General features: G+C 47.7%; 1 protein-coding gene across 1 annotated transcript in view; it reads left to right on the top strand.

Moving 5' to 3' along the window:
• The window catches only part of SLC9A8 (solute carrier family 9, subfamily A (NHE8, cation proton antiporter 8), member 8), a 59870-nt gene extending 40905 nt beyond the window's left edge, over positions 1-18965 (top strand). The window contains exons 10-16 of the mRNA XM_015560711.1: positions 49-154; positions 6837-6953; positions 9255-9337; positions 12109-12220; positions 12933-13153; positions 15425-15571; positions 16545-18965. Coding sequence (XP_015416197.1) covers positions 49-154; positions 6837-6953; positions 9255-9337; positions 12109-12220; positions 12933-13153; positions 15425-15571; positions 16545-16652 — 894 coding nt within the window. The 3' untranslated portion in view covers positions 16653-18965. The remainder of the gene's footprint in view (positions 1-48; positions 155-6836; positions 6954-9254; positions 9338-12108; positions 12221-12932; positions 13154-15424; positions 15572-16544) is intronic.

Genomic DNA, 18965 nt, shown 5'->3' with positions numbered 1-18965 from the left:
TCTCCCACCAACTGTCCCTCAATTCTCTTTCCTTGACAACTCGTTTATGTGCTGAAGCATATTGACTTGAGGAAAACGCCTTCCTTGGAGTTCGGCATGATGATCATTTTTGCGTATCTTCCTTATGGGCTTGCGGAAGGAATCTCACTCTCGGGTAAGTGAACGAGAGCACTGAAATGCTAGGTGATGGCGTGTTGTCCTGCCTGGTGAGAGAGGTTATGTCAGTTGGGTCACTTTCAATCACAAGAGAAAGTCACAACTCAGAAGAACTTGCAACAAAGGGATTCTACTGGTCCCGTGGGGACACATCTGGATTTAGATCTGGCTGGATCCAGGGCCTCAGTGTTGTCACAGTCGCATTTCTCCTTACCGATCATCCCATAGCAAAGATCAAAATACCACCTCCAGTCCTGCCTCTTTCCCAGAGCAAGGGCTCTGAAGGGCTTCCCTCCAAGGATGGGGTCCGACTGCCAAGGACAGTCATTCCCCGGCCCATCCCTAGGTCCTGGCACCCACTGAGCTGCGTTCTGTCACTATAGTTTTCTTTCTCCAGAATGTCATAAAAGTGAAGTCATATAGTATGCAGTCTTTTGTGTCTTATTTCTTTCAGTTATTATAATGTTCTTAAGCAACATGTTTTTGCATGTCTGCCATTCATTATTTCTCTACATTCTTGAACTCATGGAACATATTTATAACAGCTATTTTAATGTGCTTGTGTGTTAATTCCATCATTTCTGTTAATTCTAGGGTGGTTTCTGTTGATTAATTTTCCTTTGTTCATAAGTTATATATTGCTGCTCTTCGTTTGCCTATTAATTTTTTGGACACCAGTCATTGTGAAGTTGATTATGTTGTTAATTATTAGATTTTAGTGTATTCTTCATAGAGTTTTGGATGTTCGTCTGCCATATATCTAAGTTTCCTGCAGTCAGCGGAATCCTTTTGAGGTTTACTTTTAAATTGTCAGGGCAGGTCCAGAGTAGCACTAGGAACTAATGCACCTCTGAGGACTCTAGCTCATGTCCCATGTATTATGAGGTCACTTCACCCCCGCCTGTGGGAACACACACTATTCCCTGCCTTGTGTGTGCCTGGGGAACTGCTCAGCCTATTCCTTTTTGGTGATGCTCTCACAGCCTCTTGGAATCTCACCACTTGCATGTACAGATCAGTTCAGTCCAAGATTCAAGGGGACTCCATTGTAGCTCTCAGGAGCTCTCTCCTACTGTGTGGCTTCTCCTCTCTGGTATTCTAGCTGCTTTGGCCTCCCCCAACTCTCATCTTTCTTCTCTTCTCAGCAAGACTGAGACTGCTGGGCTCAGTTTGGGGTTCACCTTCCTGAGCCTCAGCCCGGAAACTAAGGCCGGCAGCAGGCTGGGCCGGGCCTGGAGTAGGAAGGGCCACTGTGTTTGTTTCCCTTCTATAAGGAATCACAGTCGTACCCTGCCCAGTGTTCGATGTCAGAAGACAGTTTTATTTCATATCTTTCATCGAGTTTTCTAGTTGTTTATGGCAGGACAGCAATTTGCGTAGTAGTTATTTCTTCCTGGGCAACGCGGAAATCCCCGGTGGTTTTTAATGACTCCGCGGAACAGAATTCTTCCCACAATCACTTTCTGTCATCACAGTGGGTACTCTGTGAGCAGACCTTGCCAAGGAGGAAGCAGAGAGGACTCGTAAACATCAGGGGTTTGGTTTGTTTTTTTTATCCCAAGCCAGTTCTCCTGGACAATTTCATCCTGGCATCTGCCATCAAGTGTCCTCTCTTACCTTCCCTGAATTTGGCCCTTAATAAACATTACTTATGAAACATTTGGCTTTAGCCTAGCTATTTTACCTCTGTTTTTCTAAATGTTTCCCACCCGTTGAGATGAACACTGAGTACCTGATGGCAGATATATTTCATACATCCATTTGGAACTTGTGATTAAGACGAGAGTATTTTTCTTTTCTTCAGAGAGGCAGTGTTTTCTGTTTGTCGGGCTCTCGTTTCCTTAGGGATTTTTGTTGTTCGCATGAGTGGGGCCAAAGACAGCACATGCCAGCCAAGAACACATGGTCTACCTCTGGGCCTCTGGGATCTCTGTCACACAGGGTTTCAGAGAAAGGGAGGACGGCCTGGTGTGTTGTGAGGACCCTCCACTTCCCACTGTAAGAGCATAAATGGGAAAGGTGATATTTTTTGCTCTCTCCTCCTTCCCTTTTGTACTCTGCTTCCCCTGACCATCACAAGGACTGATAGTGGGTGGTTCCCATGACCACCAAGCAGGACATTCTCTTCCTACAAATCATTTACTCAGATCATGTGTTTAGAACACAGTGGTTAAGGATCCCGGACTAACCTGGGTTTGAATCCCAGCTCCACCTCTCAGCATTAGCTATGTAACCTCCAGTCAGCAGACTTAACTTCTCTGAGCATTCACTTCCTCGTGTAATAAAAGGGCCACCCTCGGGCTTGTGGTGAGAATTAAAGGGAACGATGCAAGTGAGAGTCCTGGAGGCATCGGTGTGTGTTATTACTAGGAAGTGTCCTGGTTCAACAGTAAATTCAATAGTCTCCCTAATTATTACTCGGAAGCATTAGCTTTTCTCAGAATCTTTGTTCTAATTCTATTTATACCTATTTCTATTTTTCATTCAAGCCAGTTTTGAGGGCTGCTTTGCCCTCTGGCTCTAAAAAGCCAAAGATGAACAGCCCCCACCCCTGGCCCTGAGCCAACTCTGGGCTTGGGGAGGGGAATTGGGGCAGAGCCACATTCTGTCAAGGTGAGTCACAAGGATGGAACTTTCAGGACTTACACTTTGTGTTAAATGCTGGGAACATGTTGGCCAAAGATGGAATGTACTGTACAGCACTCACGTGCACAGGCGTATATCCAAGGAATTCCTCTGCAGCACTGCCTGTGAGAGGAAAACTGGAAGTAGCAAAATGTCCATCAGTAAGGGAAACAATTAGGTGAGTCTGTGTCCACTGTCACTATGGCATACTATGCAGACACTTAAAAATGAATTGATCTATTTGTACTGCCACTCCAAGATACGTTGTTAAATTTTAAGGAAGCTAAAAAACGACTCATTCATCCATTTAGTGAATATTAAATGTGCACCCTGTGCCGAGAACTGCCCTTGTATGGCGTCTACAGCAGTAAACAAGACAAGATCAAAGTCCTACCTGCAGAAGAAAGACAATAGACAAATGAGCAAACACATAGCATAATCGCAGGCAGTGAGAAATGATATGAAGAAATCAGTCATGTGATAGACAGTGGCAGGGGGGCGGAAGCAGCATGGCATAGGGTCAGAAGGTCACAAAGAGGGGGCCCTAGAGCTAACCTGTGTGTAAGAGGGAGCCAGCCCTGGGAGGGTCTGGGGAAGGGTGTTTGGCACTGGGAACAGTAGGTGCTAAGGGTCCCAGGTAGGTGTTTAGGAGTGAGGCATGCTCCAGAAGAGCAGGAAGACTGTGCGGCTGGGATGGAGGGGCCGGGAGTCCATACCATAGGGTTCTATAGGCCTGGGACTCTGCTAATCATGCGAAGGCAAATGTTGGAGGCCTTTGAAGAAAATCCACTGTGCTAGCAATGCATGCCATATATCTAACAGGATCCTGTTTATTACTTTTTAAAGATAAACTTCCTAATGGCTTAGGGAGAGAACTGGCAATCTGCATATCGAACAGTTAATGGTAGTTAACCTCTGGACAGGCGCTGTGAATGGAGACTGTTGTTTTACTCTATACCTCTGAGTCTGGATGCCTTACAGTGAAATATGTTTATTATTGGGTAATTAATAAAGAAAACTGATTATGGTTTGACTCAGCTTCAAGAAGTTCATTGTAGCCCGGCCTGCATGGCTCAGTTGTTGAGTGTCGACCTATGAACCAGGAGGTCATGGTTTAATTTCTTGTCAAAGCACATGTCCGGTTTGTGGGCTTGATCCATAGTGCGGGGCCTACAGGAGGCAGCCGATCAATGATTCTCTCTCATTATTGATGTTTCTATCTCTCTCTCCCTCTCCCTTCCTCTGTGAAATCAATAAAAACCTATTTAAATGAGCTGGTGAAACAAAGTCCTTTGAAAGCCCAGAAGCCAGCAACTTTCTGCATTGGACTGCAGTGCTAAAGCCCGTTCCATAAAAACAGAACTGTGTCTTACCCTGTTTTCCTCCTTTGATCTCCACTGAGTTCCAAACCCAGGTTCTGGGCTCTCCTCTGCCATCTCCCTTAGCTTTGCCTTCTGATAGCTCTATTGCAGGGTCAGGCTGGGTCAGCTCTCCAGCTGACCACCTGCAGGAACATACTGAGAGAACCACCAGGTTTGCTGTCCTCTGTTTTTTGTTTGTTTGTTTTAAATATTTTGATTGATTTCAGAGAAAAAGGGAGAGGGAGAGAGAGAGAGAAATATCAGTGATGAGAGAATCATTGATCGGCTGCCTCCTGCATACCCCACACTGGGGATCAAGCGCACAACCCGGGCATGTGCCCTGTCTGGGAATCAAACCATGACCTCCTGGTTCATAGGTCCATGTTCAGCCAGTAGCGAGATAAAAAACAGAGGCGATCAGGCTGTTGTCCTCTGTTTTTTATCTCGCAGAGCAATCATTCAGAATGACTCCTGAGCTGCAGTCTTCTCAGTGGTCTGCAATAGCAAGTACAGAAGTCTCTGGCCCACTCCTTCCCTTCTCCCAAATCTTGTCCGGTGCAGCTTGAAGGCAGCATTGCTGGAATGTCCCCATCTAGCCTCGTTTATACAGGAACATGAAAGAGCAAGAATTTGCTATTTGCTAAGAGGAAAGGAACAGGCCAGGTGGAGGGACCCCACTGGTGCACGATCCAGGCCGGGGAGGGACTGGGCTGGGAAGGGACCGCGGGAGGGCTCCAGCGCCTGTCCAGCCCATCTTGCTCAGTCCCAATGGGCCGGACCCCAGCAGCATCAGTGCATGTCATAGTGAGCGGTTGAGAGGCCTTAGCATATCATTAGCATATTATGCTTTGATTGGTTGAACAGACAACCAGACACTTAGCATATTAGGCTTTTATTATATAGGATGTTCACCAGTAATCCCTGTTTCTACAAAGTGGCAGAAGGAGTTACTATTTTGCTTATAAAGTCTGACTTGCAGTTCATATATTTGGCTTATTTAATGACTGTATTTACATGAACTAGAGATCCTAGACCAGGACACTCTGAGAGGAAACCCTCGTAAAGTGCTACAGGAGTGATTATGGGCAGTAGCCAAATGGTGAGACTCAAATCCTCAGTAAACAACAAAAGTTGTAGACTCTCATGGAGTGCTGTAAAGAAAAGACATTATGTGTTAAATGAATCTCTTTTTCTATATAAGAAGAGTATTTTATGTGATTACAGGGAAATTCAAAATTAAGGCAAAGTAAATCAAAATCTACCTCGATTCTTTTTTATTGTTATTATCCTCATCCAAGGATATTTTCCCATTGATTTTTTAGAGAGAGTAGAAGGGAGGGGGAAAGACAGAGAGAGAGGAACATCAGTGTGAGAGAGACACATCAATTGGCTGCCTTCCACACATGCCCCAACCAGGGCCAGGATTGAGCCTTCAACCAAGGTACATGCCAGAATGGAACCCAGGACCCTTTAGTCCTCGGGCTGATGCTCTATCCACTGAGCCAAACTGACTAGGGCCATGGTCTGCAAACTGCAGCTCACAAGCCACATGCGGCTCTTTGGGCCCTTGAGTGTGGCTCTTCCACAAAATACCACGTGCGGGCGCTCATACAGTGCGATTGAAACTTCGTGGCCCAGGCGCAGAAGTCAGTTTTCGGCCTGGGTGAGTCTATTTTGAAGAAGTACTGTTGATATTTGGCTCTGTTGACTAATGAGTTTGCCAACCACTGGACTAGGGCTACCCAGATTCTTATGCTCTCTGAGTGGCTCATTTGTCCTCCTATCTGTGGATGACAGTGACAGCACACACCTGTCCTGTAATAGGCACTTTGCGTGGCTATTCTTCATTACCCTCCTAAGAGGGTAATAAAGATTAGAAACAGAAACAGTCAATAAGCATCGACAAAGGATTCATTAAATTAGCCATGACATACCGATACAGGGTTGGGCAAAAGTAGATATACAGTTGTTCATATGGAAAATAATACAATTCATGAGTGGGTACTCTTAGTTCCACTATACAGATGAGAAAACAGGCTTGGATGGGGGTGTGGGAATTTGGCCCAAGGTCAGCCAGCCGATAGTGAAGCTGCCAGAAAGAAGGGACCCTTAGCATTTCTCTGCAATCTCTGGTAGGCCTCAGGTACTACTTCCTTCTCCTTTTTCTTTTCTTTTTCTTTCTTCTTTTTTTTTAGAATATATTTTTACTAGAGGCCCAATGCATGAAATTCATGCAAGGGGCTCAACCCTCACAGCCCTAGCTGCCTCGGCCCTCAAGGCCCCAGCTACCTTGCCCACTGGTCATTCCAGAAGGTTGTTCCGCCATCCGGTCTAATTAACATGTTAGCTCTTTATTATATAGGATTGGTTTTAGAGAGGAAGGGAAAGGGAGAGGGAGATGGAAACATCAATGATGAGAGAGAATCACGGATCAGCGGCCTCTTGGTCGATCCCACACTGGGGATCGACCCCACAACCTGGGCATGTGCCCTGACCGGGAATTGAACCGTGACCTCCTGGTTCATAGTTCGATACTCAACACTGAGCACCATTGACCAGGCTCCTTTTTCTTAAAACACCTAACACTATAGGCTTCAGGGACCTGTGGGAAGTGTGACATATTTGTGGATCACATGGTAGGTGCTTTTCTGCTCTGCTCATGTCTGGGCGCTGTGCCCCATTGTCCCTCTCCAGGCATCATGGCCATCCTGTTCTCAGGCATTGTGATGTCCCACTATACGCACCATAACCTGTCCCCGGTCACCCAGATCCTCATGCAGCAGACCCTCCGGACCGTGGCCTTCTTGTGCGGTGAGTTCCTCTTGGGGATCTGGCATGGGCCTCCCCTGAGCTGATGGTGGTTCTTACCCTGTTTGAGTCCAGTTGTTTCCTGGCAGAAGAGGCAGCAGGATCCTCAGAGCCAGACTTGCACTCCCTTATCTTTTGTTTGTTACTCTGGCTTTCAAATTCCATAAAGGAAACCTAATACTTAACAAATGGAGTGTTTGCTGCCTACAATTTTAAAACCAAAAATAATGAAAGCTACTAATTATGAACATTTGAGCCTCATGCATTTTAATGTATTAAAGTCACATTTCCAAAAATGTTTTCCTTGGAACTGATATTGATGAGGGTTAAGTGAATAAAGAGTGTGGGAAATCCTGGGATAAAGTTTAACAAGTTTCTGAACTGCAGGACTTTTCAGCAGCATGCATTGTGAACTTCTGAGAGAGGAATGTACTACCAGCATTCCCCAAACTTGTCCATAGGCCCCTTTGTTCACAGGAGCATCTTGAAAGACCTAACTTGGGGCGGTATCAGTGTTGGGCTGGGTGCCCCAGGATGACTGGTTCCCCCATACACCTCCTCCCTAGTTTATGCCTGGCCATAAAGGCATAAACCGTCTCTTTGCACTGCTGCCCAAGTGGCTGTGCCCTAGCTGTCACCATCAGCATCCCCCCTGACATTTCAGTGGGGCTTGTCTCATTTTGAAGTGTGAGTTCCACACTGTCACATGCGAGGTAGGAGGCAGGGACAGGCTGTGCAGACTTCAGTCCATGGATAAGGAGGCTCAGGTGTCAAATGACTTGTCCACAGTCACATGGTTCAGAAGTGACTCTGAAGCCAGGCCTGTCTCTTCTGGCCCTGCAGGTATTTTTCCATAGCACCCCTCTCAGAAAGTCATGGCTAAAGACTGACTCACCATAAAGGAGTGTAAAGCAAAACACCCATCTAATTCTGTTTTGCACCCATCAGATTAGTAAATGTTGAATTTGATAATACCCACTCGCGGCACCGGTGTATGTAGGACAGACCATTGATGTGCATGTGTGTTGATGCCATCTCTTTGGAGAGTCATTTGCAGCATGTCTGAATTTAAAAGGCACGCAATTCTACTAGGAATTTTGCCTGTGCACAGGGATGCTTGTTGTAGTTTGTAACATCAGAAATAGAAACAGTCAATAAGCATTGACAAAGGATTCATTAAATTAGCCATGACATACCAACACAGAGTTGGGCAAAAGTAGGTTTACAGTTGTTCATATGGAAAGTAATACAATAATTAATAAATATAATACAAGATTAAATTCTGTGTTTCATATACCCACAACTGTAAATGTACTTTTGCCCAATCCTGTATAGTAGAATTTATGCTGCCAGAGAAAAGCATAATGTAGACCTCAAGGCAACCTAAATGAGCATTTGGAAAGATCACAAAAAAATATTCAAGGAGGAGAGGGGTGAATCTACTGTCCAGCTTGTGACTTATTTTAAAAGGGTACACATTTGAAGGGAAAAAATGTAGGCAAAATGTTTTAAAACAGCCTTCCTGTATTATGATACTCAATTATTTTACAATACAGTCTTTTCTCCCTGATTATGAGGCTGTTCCGGGGCATCACAATAAAAGCAGGGAGCCCAGCCCTAGCCCAGCCATGGGCAAACTACGGCCCGCGGGCCATATCCGGGCCCGTTTGAAATGAATAAAACTATTGATTATATATATTTTTTTTTTTTTTAAAGCAGGGAGCCTAGTGGTGGGAATGTACAAGGTCCTTTTCTTTGGGATACACAGCAACTGCTTGTACAATGAGCATAAATGTCGGACTCTTGTGGGGCGGAGCCCAGAGCTGGAAACGTACTCCTTCCTGCAAATGCTGCAGGGTGTGAGCTGTCTTCTAAACCTGGGGTGGGATTAAATATATGAGGTCAATCATTTGGCTTTGTCTGGTATGGCCAGGAAGATAACAAAGGGCCCTTTCACACTAGTCAGGTGGTGTCTGCAGCACTGGCTCTGAATTTTTGTCACTTTACCGGCAGTCAGGATCCTTGCTAATCAGAGTGTTCAGCAAATGGACTCAGCACTTATTTACATGAGTATGTGACAGTTGCCTCATTAAATTAGGAGATTCGGAATAGCAAGCACATGTTGCTTGTGTGATAGAGGAAAATGAGATAATCACAGTACTAGTTTCACCAGGTATTGGTTGCAGATGTTTCAGAAAATATGCAAAGTGTTACTTACTTGTGAATGTTTGCTTGCTTAACAATTTAGTACTGTATTGGAAGAAATAGTCTGGGCTAAATAATCCATTCTTTGGTTTGTTTCAGAAACATGTGTGTTTGCATTTCTTGGCCTGTCCATTTTTAGTTTCCCTCACAAGTTTGAAATTTCCTTTGTCGTCTGGTGCATAGTAAGTATTTTCCTTGTTTTTTATTTAATTACTTATTCATAGCTCAATGACCACATGTTCTGGATTCATTTATGTAACTGTTAACTGTTCAAAGTCAACAGCTACATAGACACTCTTACGTTTAAGTTTTTTTGTTGTTGTTGTTACAAAATCACAAACATACAATAAAGGGGTGGAATTAAGTGAATGAATATCCCCAGAAAAGGACTTTTGCTTCTTTTTAAATTTTAAATGGCCTTAAATGACATGGTCTTCTTTCAAAAGCACATTGTATGTGTTTCTATGTTTGGTGGTAAAAGCAGATTTCAAAATTGAATATGTAGTTGAGCATAACCATGTAAAAACATTATGCATAGAAAAAGAAAATTTCACCAAATGTTCCCAGTGCTTGTAGAACTGAGGGTGATTTTTTTTTCTTTTCTATGCTTTCTGGATAATTTATAATGCATGTATTTCTTACTGTAGTTCTCTTCAGATGTCCATTCATAAGCTTGACCTTGGACACTATGTAAAGATTACTAGGCCCTTAGTTCCCCTGAAGATTCATCCAGGGTACTCATCCCAGCTGATTCTTACTATCAAGAAGGTTTGGGAAGCTGTTATAGTTGGACTGGGGGTGGCAGTAGGAGACACATTAAAATACATCTCTAAAAAAGGAAAGTAGAAGATTAATCATTTATAGGAGAATCAAGTCCTTGTGGGAAAAATAAAAGTTTACCATTTAAAAGAAAGGTCCAGCTCTGGCCAGTGTGGCTCAGTTGGTTGAACATCATCCCAGACACCAAGAAGTCATTGGTTTGATTCCTGGTCAGGGCACATGCCCCTATTGGAGGCTCGATCCCCAGTGGGGAAAATGCAGGAAGCAGCCATTGATGTTTCTCTCTCATCTCCCCCTTCCTTTCTCTCTCTTTCTAAAATTAGTAGAAACATTTAAAAAATAAAAGAAAGGTCCAGCTCTCTCAGGCATCTGATCAAAGTGACATGAGGGGCTTCTAACAGTTCGGGCATTTAGACTGGTGTCCCCAGGTTGCTTGTCTGTATTCTCTTTGTGTCTCTTCCCTCAGAGTGAGTTCATCTCCCGGAGGCCCTCCAGCTGATTCAGACGCCAATCCCTAATTTGATCTTTGTTGTCCCTTTAGATTCTATGTTACTTTAAGGCACTTAAGAAGTATACCTTACTATTTTTGAATTATCATAATTCATCTACAGTTAACTATTATTACCAACTCCACTTAATAAAGCATAGCTATTGAGAGTCAAACTTTTTATTTTGCCTCGTCATCTACCATGTGCAAACCGAGAGGTCTACCTGTTTGGCCTGTGGGGAAACTGAGACACAGAGAAGATAAGGAGCCCTAAGGAAAAAGATGTTTCTCCTTGAAACCTGGGTGCTTTCACCTCTGTCGGCAAGAGTGTGTGGCTTTTGTCTCTGTTATCTGTCCTCTAAACTCCAGTTTCAGGACAGGAGGACAGAAGCCAGTCTTTTCAGAAAGTATAATAGTCTTTAGTGTGGTCTCTGGGTAAACGGGGCCACCTTTGGTGAAACCTGAAGTGCAAGTGTCAGATTGGGAGGTTGGATTCCAGTGGGTGAAAAAGGGAGGTGACTGTGTCAGCCATGGGTTGGGAGGAAAAGGAGAATGAGAAGATGCCTGGGGTGGTGACTTGGTTTTCTCTGACCACATAGGCTGGTACCCCTCCTGGGCACAGCCTATGCTTTTCGAATGGATTACTTTACACTGGCTCAGTGGTCAAGGGCATGGGTTTTGGGGACTGAACCAGATTTGAGACTTGGCTCCACCACTTCCTGCCGGGTTCAGCATGGGCCAGTTATTTAACCTCTCTTTGTCTGTGTTCCCTTGTCTCCAAAATGGAGACAGTAGTACCTCCTTTATAAGACCATTGCAGGGATCTAAATTTAACAAGATAATGCATATAAAATGCTTAGCACATTGTCTGACATGTAAATGTTAGATGATTGGGAGCCATTATTAACTTGACCATCCAAGGCATGCACACTCCAAAGCACACTCAATCCGTGCTGGTTAAAACTTAGAGCCTACAGAATGTGGGTGTGTATATTATCCTTTTCAAGATTAAAAAATGGAGGTAAATTAATAAGTAGCTCTAAGTATCCACTTAGATAAAGTTTAAACTTAACATAAAGCTGTATTTTGTTAAGACCAACATGCCTTTGGAAATGGTTAGGAACCCAGAGCCGTGGCAAGTTGCTGGGTTGTGTGACCTTTTAAAACCTACCTGTGTGTTCCTTTTGCTCAGGTAGTAGCGTTTAGGTATATGGGTTGGCCCTTCTCAGTCTTTCCTCCTTTCCCTGAGGAGTAGGGCCCCCATGAGAGAGGCAGGAACACCTGTCCGTGCCTCCAGAACTAGCCCACTGGGAGTGATTAGCACAGCCCTGTCCCATGGTGCAGCACCTTTGGAGGAGTTAGATTGCCCTTAAATTAAATAATGTCTGGGTACTTCTGCACGGCCTCTTGGCATTCGGTTCTGTTCTGCTGTCATTACTAAAGCCATTGCTGATGTCCTCCCTTACTGACTACTGAGATGTGACATAAAAAGCATTATCCTTTCCCAGACACACAAACCAAGCAACCTCAGCCAGGTTTCTGACTAGCACGTTATTCACACCTTTTATAACCCAGGGGAATGCCCTATTTATAGTGGGTGTGCTACAGGCCTGTGTCAGCCTCAGCAAGCTTCAAATGAAAGAACCAGAGGTTTCCATCTAAGACTTGGTTTGTTGCTATTAACAGGTGCTTGTACTGTTTGGCAGAGCAGTGAATATTTTCCCTCTTTCCTACCTTCTGAATTTCTTCCGTGATCATAAAATCACACCGAAGATGATGTTCATCATGTGGTTTAGTGGTGAGTCTAATCTTGAATGAACAGTGGAGGGAAGATACCTCTTACAAAGGCACACACCATGCAGAGGGCACACGGGCTAGAGCCCTTTGAAACAAGTGTGTCTCACAAGCCAGAAATAATACAGGTTCCCAGGCTGCCAGTGCTGCCAGGAGCTGCTTGGGAGGCACCGGACAAATTGCATTCTGTGCTGTTGCCCGTCAAGCTGTGTGGCCCTGGGAGGACATGGTTCCCTCAGTCTCGGTTCCTCGTCTGTAGACTAATAGGACCTGCTTTACAGGGTTTCCGGGAACAGCAGATGAGATCATGCAGGCAGAGCGCTTAGCACAGGCCTGGCTCACACACAGGGAGGGCTCAGTCTGCACTAGCTGTTGTATTTCTAAAATGTGAGTGTTGGGCTTGATAAACACACACACACACACACACACACACACGGTGCTTCATAGCCTGGACAGGGCACCTCATTTGATCTGCTCAAGCCCCCTGTGAAGTGGGAACGGAGGTGAGCCTCCACCTGGGCCCCCCTTCTCTTTGGCCTGCCTCTCTCACACCCCAGAGCCTCACAGGATGAGTTTGTGCTCTCCAGGGCATCTGTTAGGATGTTTGATTGCCCACGACGCTGGGCTGTCCCAGGTCCCCTGAGAACTGGGTCAGGATGCCGCAGCCTCTCCTCCTCCTTCCAATGGTCCCCTAACTCCCTTCACTGTCCCCCTAGGCTTGCGGGGTGCCATCCCCTATGCCCTGAGCCTGCACCTGGACCTGGAGCCCATGGAGAAGCGGCAGCTCATCGGCACCACCACCATCATCATCGTGCTCTTCACCATCCTCCTGCTGGGCGGCAGCACCATGCCCCTCATCCGCCTCATGGACATCGAGGACGCCAAGGCGCGTCGCCGGAACAAGAAGGATGTCAACCTCAGCAAGACAGAGAAGATGGTTAGTGCGTGGTGCCTGGAGCAGGGCAGAGGGTTGGTCCCCACTGACTGCAGGAAACGGGGAAAGGAGAACAATTTGAGGATGCTCAGCACCTACACACACACCCATGTACATGCAGTTGCCCAACCTGACTAGGGGGTGAACTAAGGTTCTGAAGCTTGGCTCTTTGTGGTGGCTCATCTGCCAGCCTCGTGGCCTGGTGCAGCCATGGAGGTCAGGGGTGGGGAGTGTGGACATGTATCAGACTCTCCCAGCAACACTCCTCCCCTGCCAGGAACCGCCCACCCCATCAGGGCCCAGGACTGGAAGGTTTCAAAATCCTATCATTCCCCAATGTCTGCTGAATGCCTCCTATTGGGGCTGGAGTGGAGGAAGGTGCTTACAGTGGCTTTGAGGGCCATGAGAGAGGTGTCCTCCACCAAGGCCAGACAAGGGCCTGGTTGGGGCTGGGCACCCAGAGCCCAGCTGCAGTGAACCTGAGGCCCCCATACCACTGCCCACCTCTGTTCCTCCAAGCCACCCTCCTGCCCAGCAGTGCTCCTGCCTGTGGGCCGCCACTCCCAGGTCAGCTGTGGTCATGCCTTTCCTGCCCTGTGTCCTCCTCAGGCCCATGTGTTGAGCCAGACTCTGACAGGAGCAGAGGGCGCCCTAGTCTCTCCTCCCACCTCTGTGCACCCACCATTCCCCCACACAAATGTCCAGAAATGCATCTTTTTCTAGTTGCCTTATTCGAGGCCATCGGTCACTTGAATTAATCTTGGATGGCACAGAGATCCTCAACCAGGAGACAGGGAAGGGGATGCGCTCACTTCTCCTGAGAGTCTAGGTCTGGGCAGGTCTCGGCCTCCAGTCTCTGCACTGCTGGAAAGGAACTTTCAGATGGCCTCACGCTGGGCTGCTCAGCCTTCCTCCTCCCAGCGGTCTTTCTCCCCCACCCCCACTCACCAATTTTGTTGTTTTTTAATCCTCACCCGAGGATATGTTTATTGATTTTAGAGAGGGAGGAAGGGGGGGTGGGGAAGAGAGAGAGGCATTGATGTGAGAAACATCAATCAGTTGCCTCCCATACTTGACCTAACCTGGGATCAAACCCGCAACCTTCTATTGGTATGTGGGATGACGCTCCAACCAATTGAGCATCCAGCCAGGGCCAAACTTTGTTTTTAATAAAAGTTTTAGTGTAGGTTCTGAGACCTTTCAGTGGGGTCAGAATTGGTGAAGGGCTCCAGGGTCCTACAGGTCTGGGTGGGGCTAGAAAGAATTTGCATTTCTAACAGGTTGCCAGGTGCTGATCCTGCAGCCACACTTGGTGAATTTACCACCCTGGGCTCTAGAAGAAGCAGGATGTTTGCTCAGAGGAAGCACATGCTGTTCAAGGAATGTCCTGTGGCACTGGCACTGTGCTTGAGGCTCCTTAACTGTCTCCGGTCACCCATAACCAGCAGGAAGCAGAAGCTCTCATTATGCCATTTTGCAGATGAGAGCACTGAGGCACAGAGGCCAAATCACACAGCCAAGGTCACACAGACTCCAGAGCCTGCACTCTTACACCAGTGGTTCCCAAGGTGGGGCTGGACCAGCAGCATCACTGGGGACTTGTTAGGAATACAGAATCTTGGGCCCCATCCCAGACCTCCTAAATCAGCTCTGCAAGTGGGCCCAGCATTTTATGGATTCACAAGCCCTTCAAACCTGCACCAGCTCCCAGTGGAGGCCCAGTTAGCTGACTGCGGCTGGAGAGCAGCTCCTCTAGCAAAACAGCAAACAGTGTTCACAACCTGTATGGTCGGCTCTGCAGAGGCCTGGAGCAGGGCTGAGTAGATCAGTGAACCTGAGACCTCCTTGCCTTCCAGTCCTGCTCTGCGCCCTGTGCAGTCATTCTCTTCATTCCTCTCTGGTTCCCGCTGGGATTGTGTCTGAGTCTCCTGTCCTCCCACTACCCTCACCCTCCACTCCCTGGCACTGATCTGCACATTAAAATCCAGAAGCTTACAATCCAGGACCAGCCCCAGCCCAGAACTTCTGATTTATTCACAGTTCTCATTTATTCCTGGGTATCCATCATGTTTTTACAAACCTCCCTACCTCCCTACAGGCTCCCAGGAAGCCCTTTGCTACCCACAGACACACTGCATTGATTAGAAAGTGCAGTTAGGGTTGGGGACACTGGTGGCCAGGGTGAAGGGGTGCTAGGTAGGCTGGGTGGTGTGGGGGCTTCCAGGAAGATGTCAGCCCATCTACCGACCCTCAGCTGCCTGCCTTCCTCCTCAGGGCAACACAGTGGAGTCGGAGCACTTGTCGGAGCTCACCGAGGAGGAGTATGAAGCCCACTACATCAGGCGGCAGGACCTCAAAGGCTTCCTGTGGTTGGATGTCAAGTACCTGAACCCCTTCTTCACACGGCGGCTGACCCAGGAGGTGGGACACAGGCCAGGGCCACATGGCCAGGGGTCTCTTGCCTTCCTCCCTCAGAACCTGCAGTGGCCAAGAGTGGGGGACAGAGAAGGCCCACGTGCTGTGTTGGGGAGAGGCAGCCAGGCCGTCTCCTCCCACTTGGCTCTCCTTCCCAGGATCCCATCTGCTGTTTTTCCTTTGCTACCGGATTTAGTGCTAGTTTAATAATAGACTTGCTAACACAGTTTGCTTTTCCTGGATGATAAGACTCGGGACATTGATCAGCTACTGAATCTGAGCTGAGGAATTTCAGACATGCCAGGACCGCAGGCAATGTCCCAAGGCTCAGGCTCTTATTCCGTCCTTCCAGCACTGCAACCTCTGGGTGCCAGGCAGTTTAATGGGGACCAGCTTGGATCTACTTTGCTGAACAGGTCATCTAGCCCCATGCAGGCCTTTGGGGTGGGGTTCTCCTGGCTGTAGTCCCCCTTTGTCTCTGAGCCCTATTTCCCTCCTCTGACAGTCACGATGCTGTATTTAGGCTCTTACTACCAGCCAGGTGCCACACCAAATGGTGTTCATGATTGCTTCGGTTCATTCTCCCAACAACCCATGCAGCAGATGCAGCTGATATCACACTTGACAGCTGAGGAAGCTGAGGCCCAGAGAGGTGAGATAGCCCCCTGAGGTCACACAGCCAGTGCAAGGCCAAGCTGGGAGTAGAGCCCGAGTGTGTCTGATTCCAGAGCCACTGTTTTTTAACATCATGCCATCCTGCCTCCTACTCCTCCTGTTTCTGAGTGACACCTCCTGTTATCTCCACGCCCACAAAGAAGAACCTTAGCTCAGTTACTTAACACTTTAAGATTATTTGTGGCTCTGTACCCTGCCTCCTATCCTCTCCTCCCCACCACACACACACACACACACGAGACACAAAGCAGCTCCTCTCCTTTCCTTGACCCTGACCCTCTGGGTTGCTTGTATTCTGCCTCAGGACCTCCACCACGGGCGCATCCAGATGAAAACCCTCACCAACAAGTGGTACGAGGAGGTGCGCCAGGGCCCCTCGGGCTCTGAGGACGAGGAGCAGGAGCTGCTGTGACCAAGCAGGGCCTCCCCACATCCCTGGGATGGACACCCAGCAAGGGCCCTGAGGTGCGTGCATTTGGCAGCCTCTTCAGGAAGATGAAAGCAGGGTGGAGCCAAGATGCTGCCTTCTTTACCCGGACCATCCAGGCCAGCTGGCTTCTTCTGAAACATGTCATCTCCCACTCCTCACCCAGCCAGACCTCTGCTCACAGCGTCACGTCCAGCCTGCAGATTAGATGGAAACCTGTCCAGGTAAATGTTTCCTTTTGCTTCTGCAGCCAAGGCAGACAGTCATCTGTCCATCCCAGGTGCCTGCGAGGAGGAATCCTGTTGTGGCAGCTGCTGTGACTGGGTACCCTAGGGGCACGCAGAGCCAGGAGCCAGCTGCCAGTTTCCTTATCATCATCAAGGTGCCTTGGGCCTCAGCATCAGCAGTTCTGACCTACGTGGCAGGCCCAGAAACCTTGGAAACCTCACACTCCCCTTTGTGATGTTGCTTGCACACCCTGAGAAAGAAAAACAGTGACCTTTTTCTTCTTTACCTCTGACTGGCACCTCGAAGGCTGTCTCCCTGGGTGACAGGCAGCCACTGCCTTCTCTGGGAATACTGTGAATGTTTACGCTGGTAACCAGCACGTAGGCACAGGCCTTTCTTTGGAGCCCCTCTGGAAGCTGCATCGCTGGTTTTGGGGTGAGTGGGCCTATTTTGTGGTGTCAGAGCGCCCTCTAGAGGACAAATCTAGCAGTACAGTGCTTAGGCAGGCCAGCAACTTCTGAATTTAGTTTAAATTCATGCACTTGAACAAAGTGATGTGTCCAGAGACCCCTTTTCTTGGGCTCCATGGGGTCTGCCCACCATTTACTTGCTGCCACCTTCACAGCTAATCAGCATTTCCTCTTCCCAAGTCTCTACTGTTTGGGGTCCCACTTGTCCTCCATGCCAGGGTCCCAGTTCGCCCAAGCATGGCCTGCATTCACATGCATCCGATCCCCACCTAAAATCCCCAAGCAGCCACTGGGACCCGAGGACCTGTTCCTCCCATCTGTCAGAGTGCTTACACTCTCGTACACATACCCCGCCCTGACTTCATGGGCCTGGCCCCCGGGCCTCTGAGGGCAAGGAGCTGCCAATCATGTCCAGATGATATGGAGTTAGTGACTCTCACATCCACTCCTCACCTACCCTAATTTAACAAGCCTCGTGCCTGCTTGCCATTGCCCATCTATGGGCTGTTTGGGCATTTCCATGTGTGGCTCAGGGTCCCAGCCGGAGCTGGGACTTAGCACCCTCTGGGTGATTTAACTCATCATGTGCATGTGCTTGGTTCTCTGTGGGGACCCAGTAGGCCAACATGGGCCCTGGCTGGCAGCACATATGTGTCCATCTCTTCTGCCTCAGGCACATGGCCCTGGGCGTCAGGAAGGACTGACCTTGGGGCCCTTAGGACTCATGTCCAGCCCTCAGGCCAGGCCCCTTTCCTGACGCCTTCCCTTGCCCCAGAAGTGCAAGTTGTAAGGCCAGCCAGGCAGGAAGCACGAGGTGTCCTTTTTATGCATGAAAAGTAAAAATGTACTTTATAGAGCTAAAATATGAGCATTTTTGTTTTTGTAATTTCCCCCCTTAACCCAATAATTTGAGCCAAACAGGATTCTTTTACTCCACCTGATACTCCCACTGGAGGAGTAATATGTGCATAATTTTCTTACTTCCTTTTAGTGGAAAAGTAAGAGAAGAGGTCAAAGAGGGAGAGACCTTAGTCCATATGAGATGGGGGGATAGGCAGGGATCATATTGTTCTCTCATCCCTCAACTCACAAGTAATTTACTTTCTGCCCTAAAACTCAGGGTCCGATCTCAGAGGTGGAAGTCGCATTGCAAACTCAGTATCTTGCCAGGAAAAAAATTTTTTTAGTTCATAGAGTAAGCAATGAAAATAGGTCCTTTTCCATTCAGACTGCTTCTTGCCACCAGGTCCTGCCTGGCCTCCCACTTTTAGCCGAGACCTGAAAATGACACTACGGTAGAGAAGTATGTGGGGGAGTTGGTGGAAGGTCCCCAAGGCTTGGCTATGGGGTCTGGAGCACCTTTCCTGGCAGGTCCCAGCACGAGTCTGGATCTCCTGTGGGCCGCTTCTGTTCCTCAGCAGTCTGGCTGGTTGGCTAGTCACCTTTGGAACAGGCAAACGCCCACAAAGAGGCATTTTTCTGGTGGTTTTTCCACATGTCTTTGCCTGAGAATAAAAAATTGCTTCTGTCTACCTTTAGCATATCTAATAATTATATTATTTGGTGTAATAAATGCCTAGATTTTAAAAATCCAGCATAA

The sequence above is a fragment of the Myotis davidii genome, unplaced genomic scaffold (genome assembly GCF_000327345.1).
Source record: "Myotis davidii unplaced genomic scaffold, ASM32734v1 scaffold935, whole genome shotgun sequence".
In the NCBI taxonomy this organism is placed as follows: Eukaryota; Metazoa; Chordata; class Mammalia; order Chiroptera; family Vespertilionidae; genus Myotis; species Myotis davidii.
Note: the sequence above shows the minus strand (reverse complement) of the source record. Positions and strands in the feature narration are given on the sequence as shown.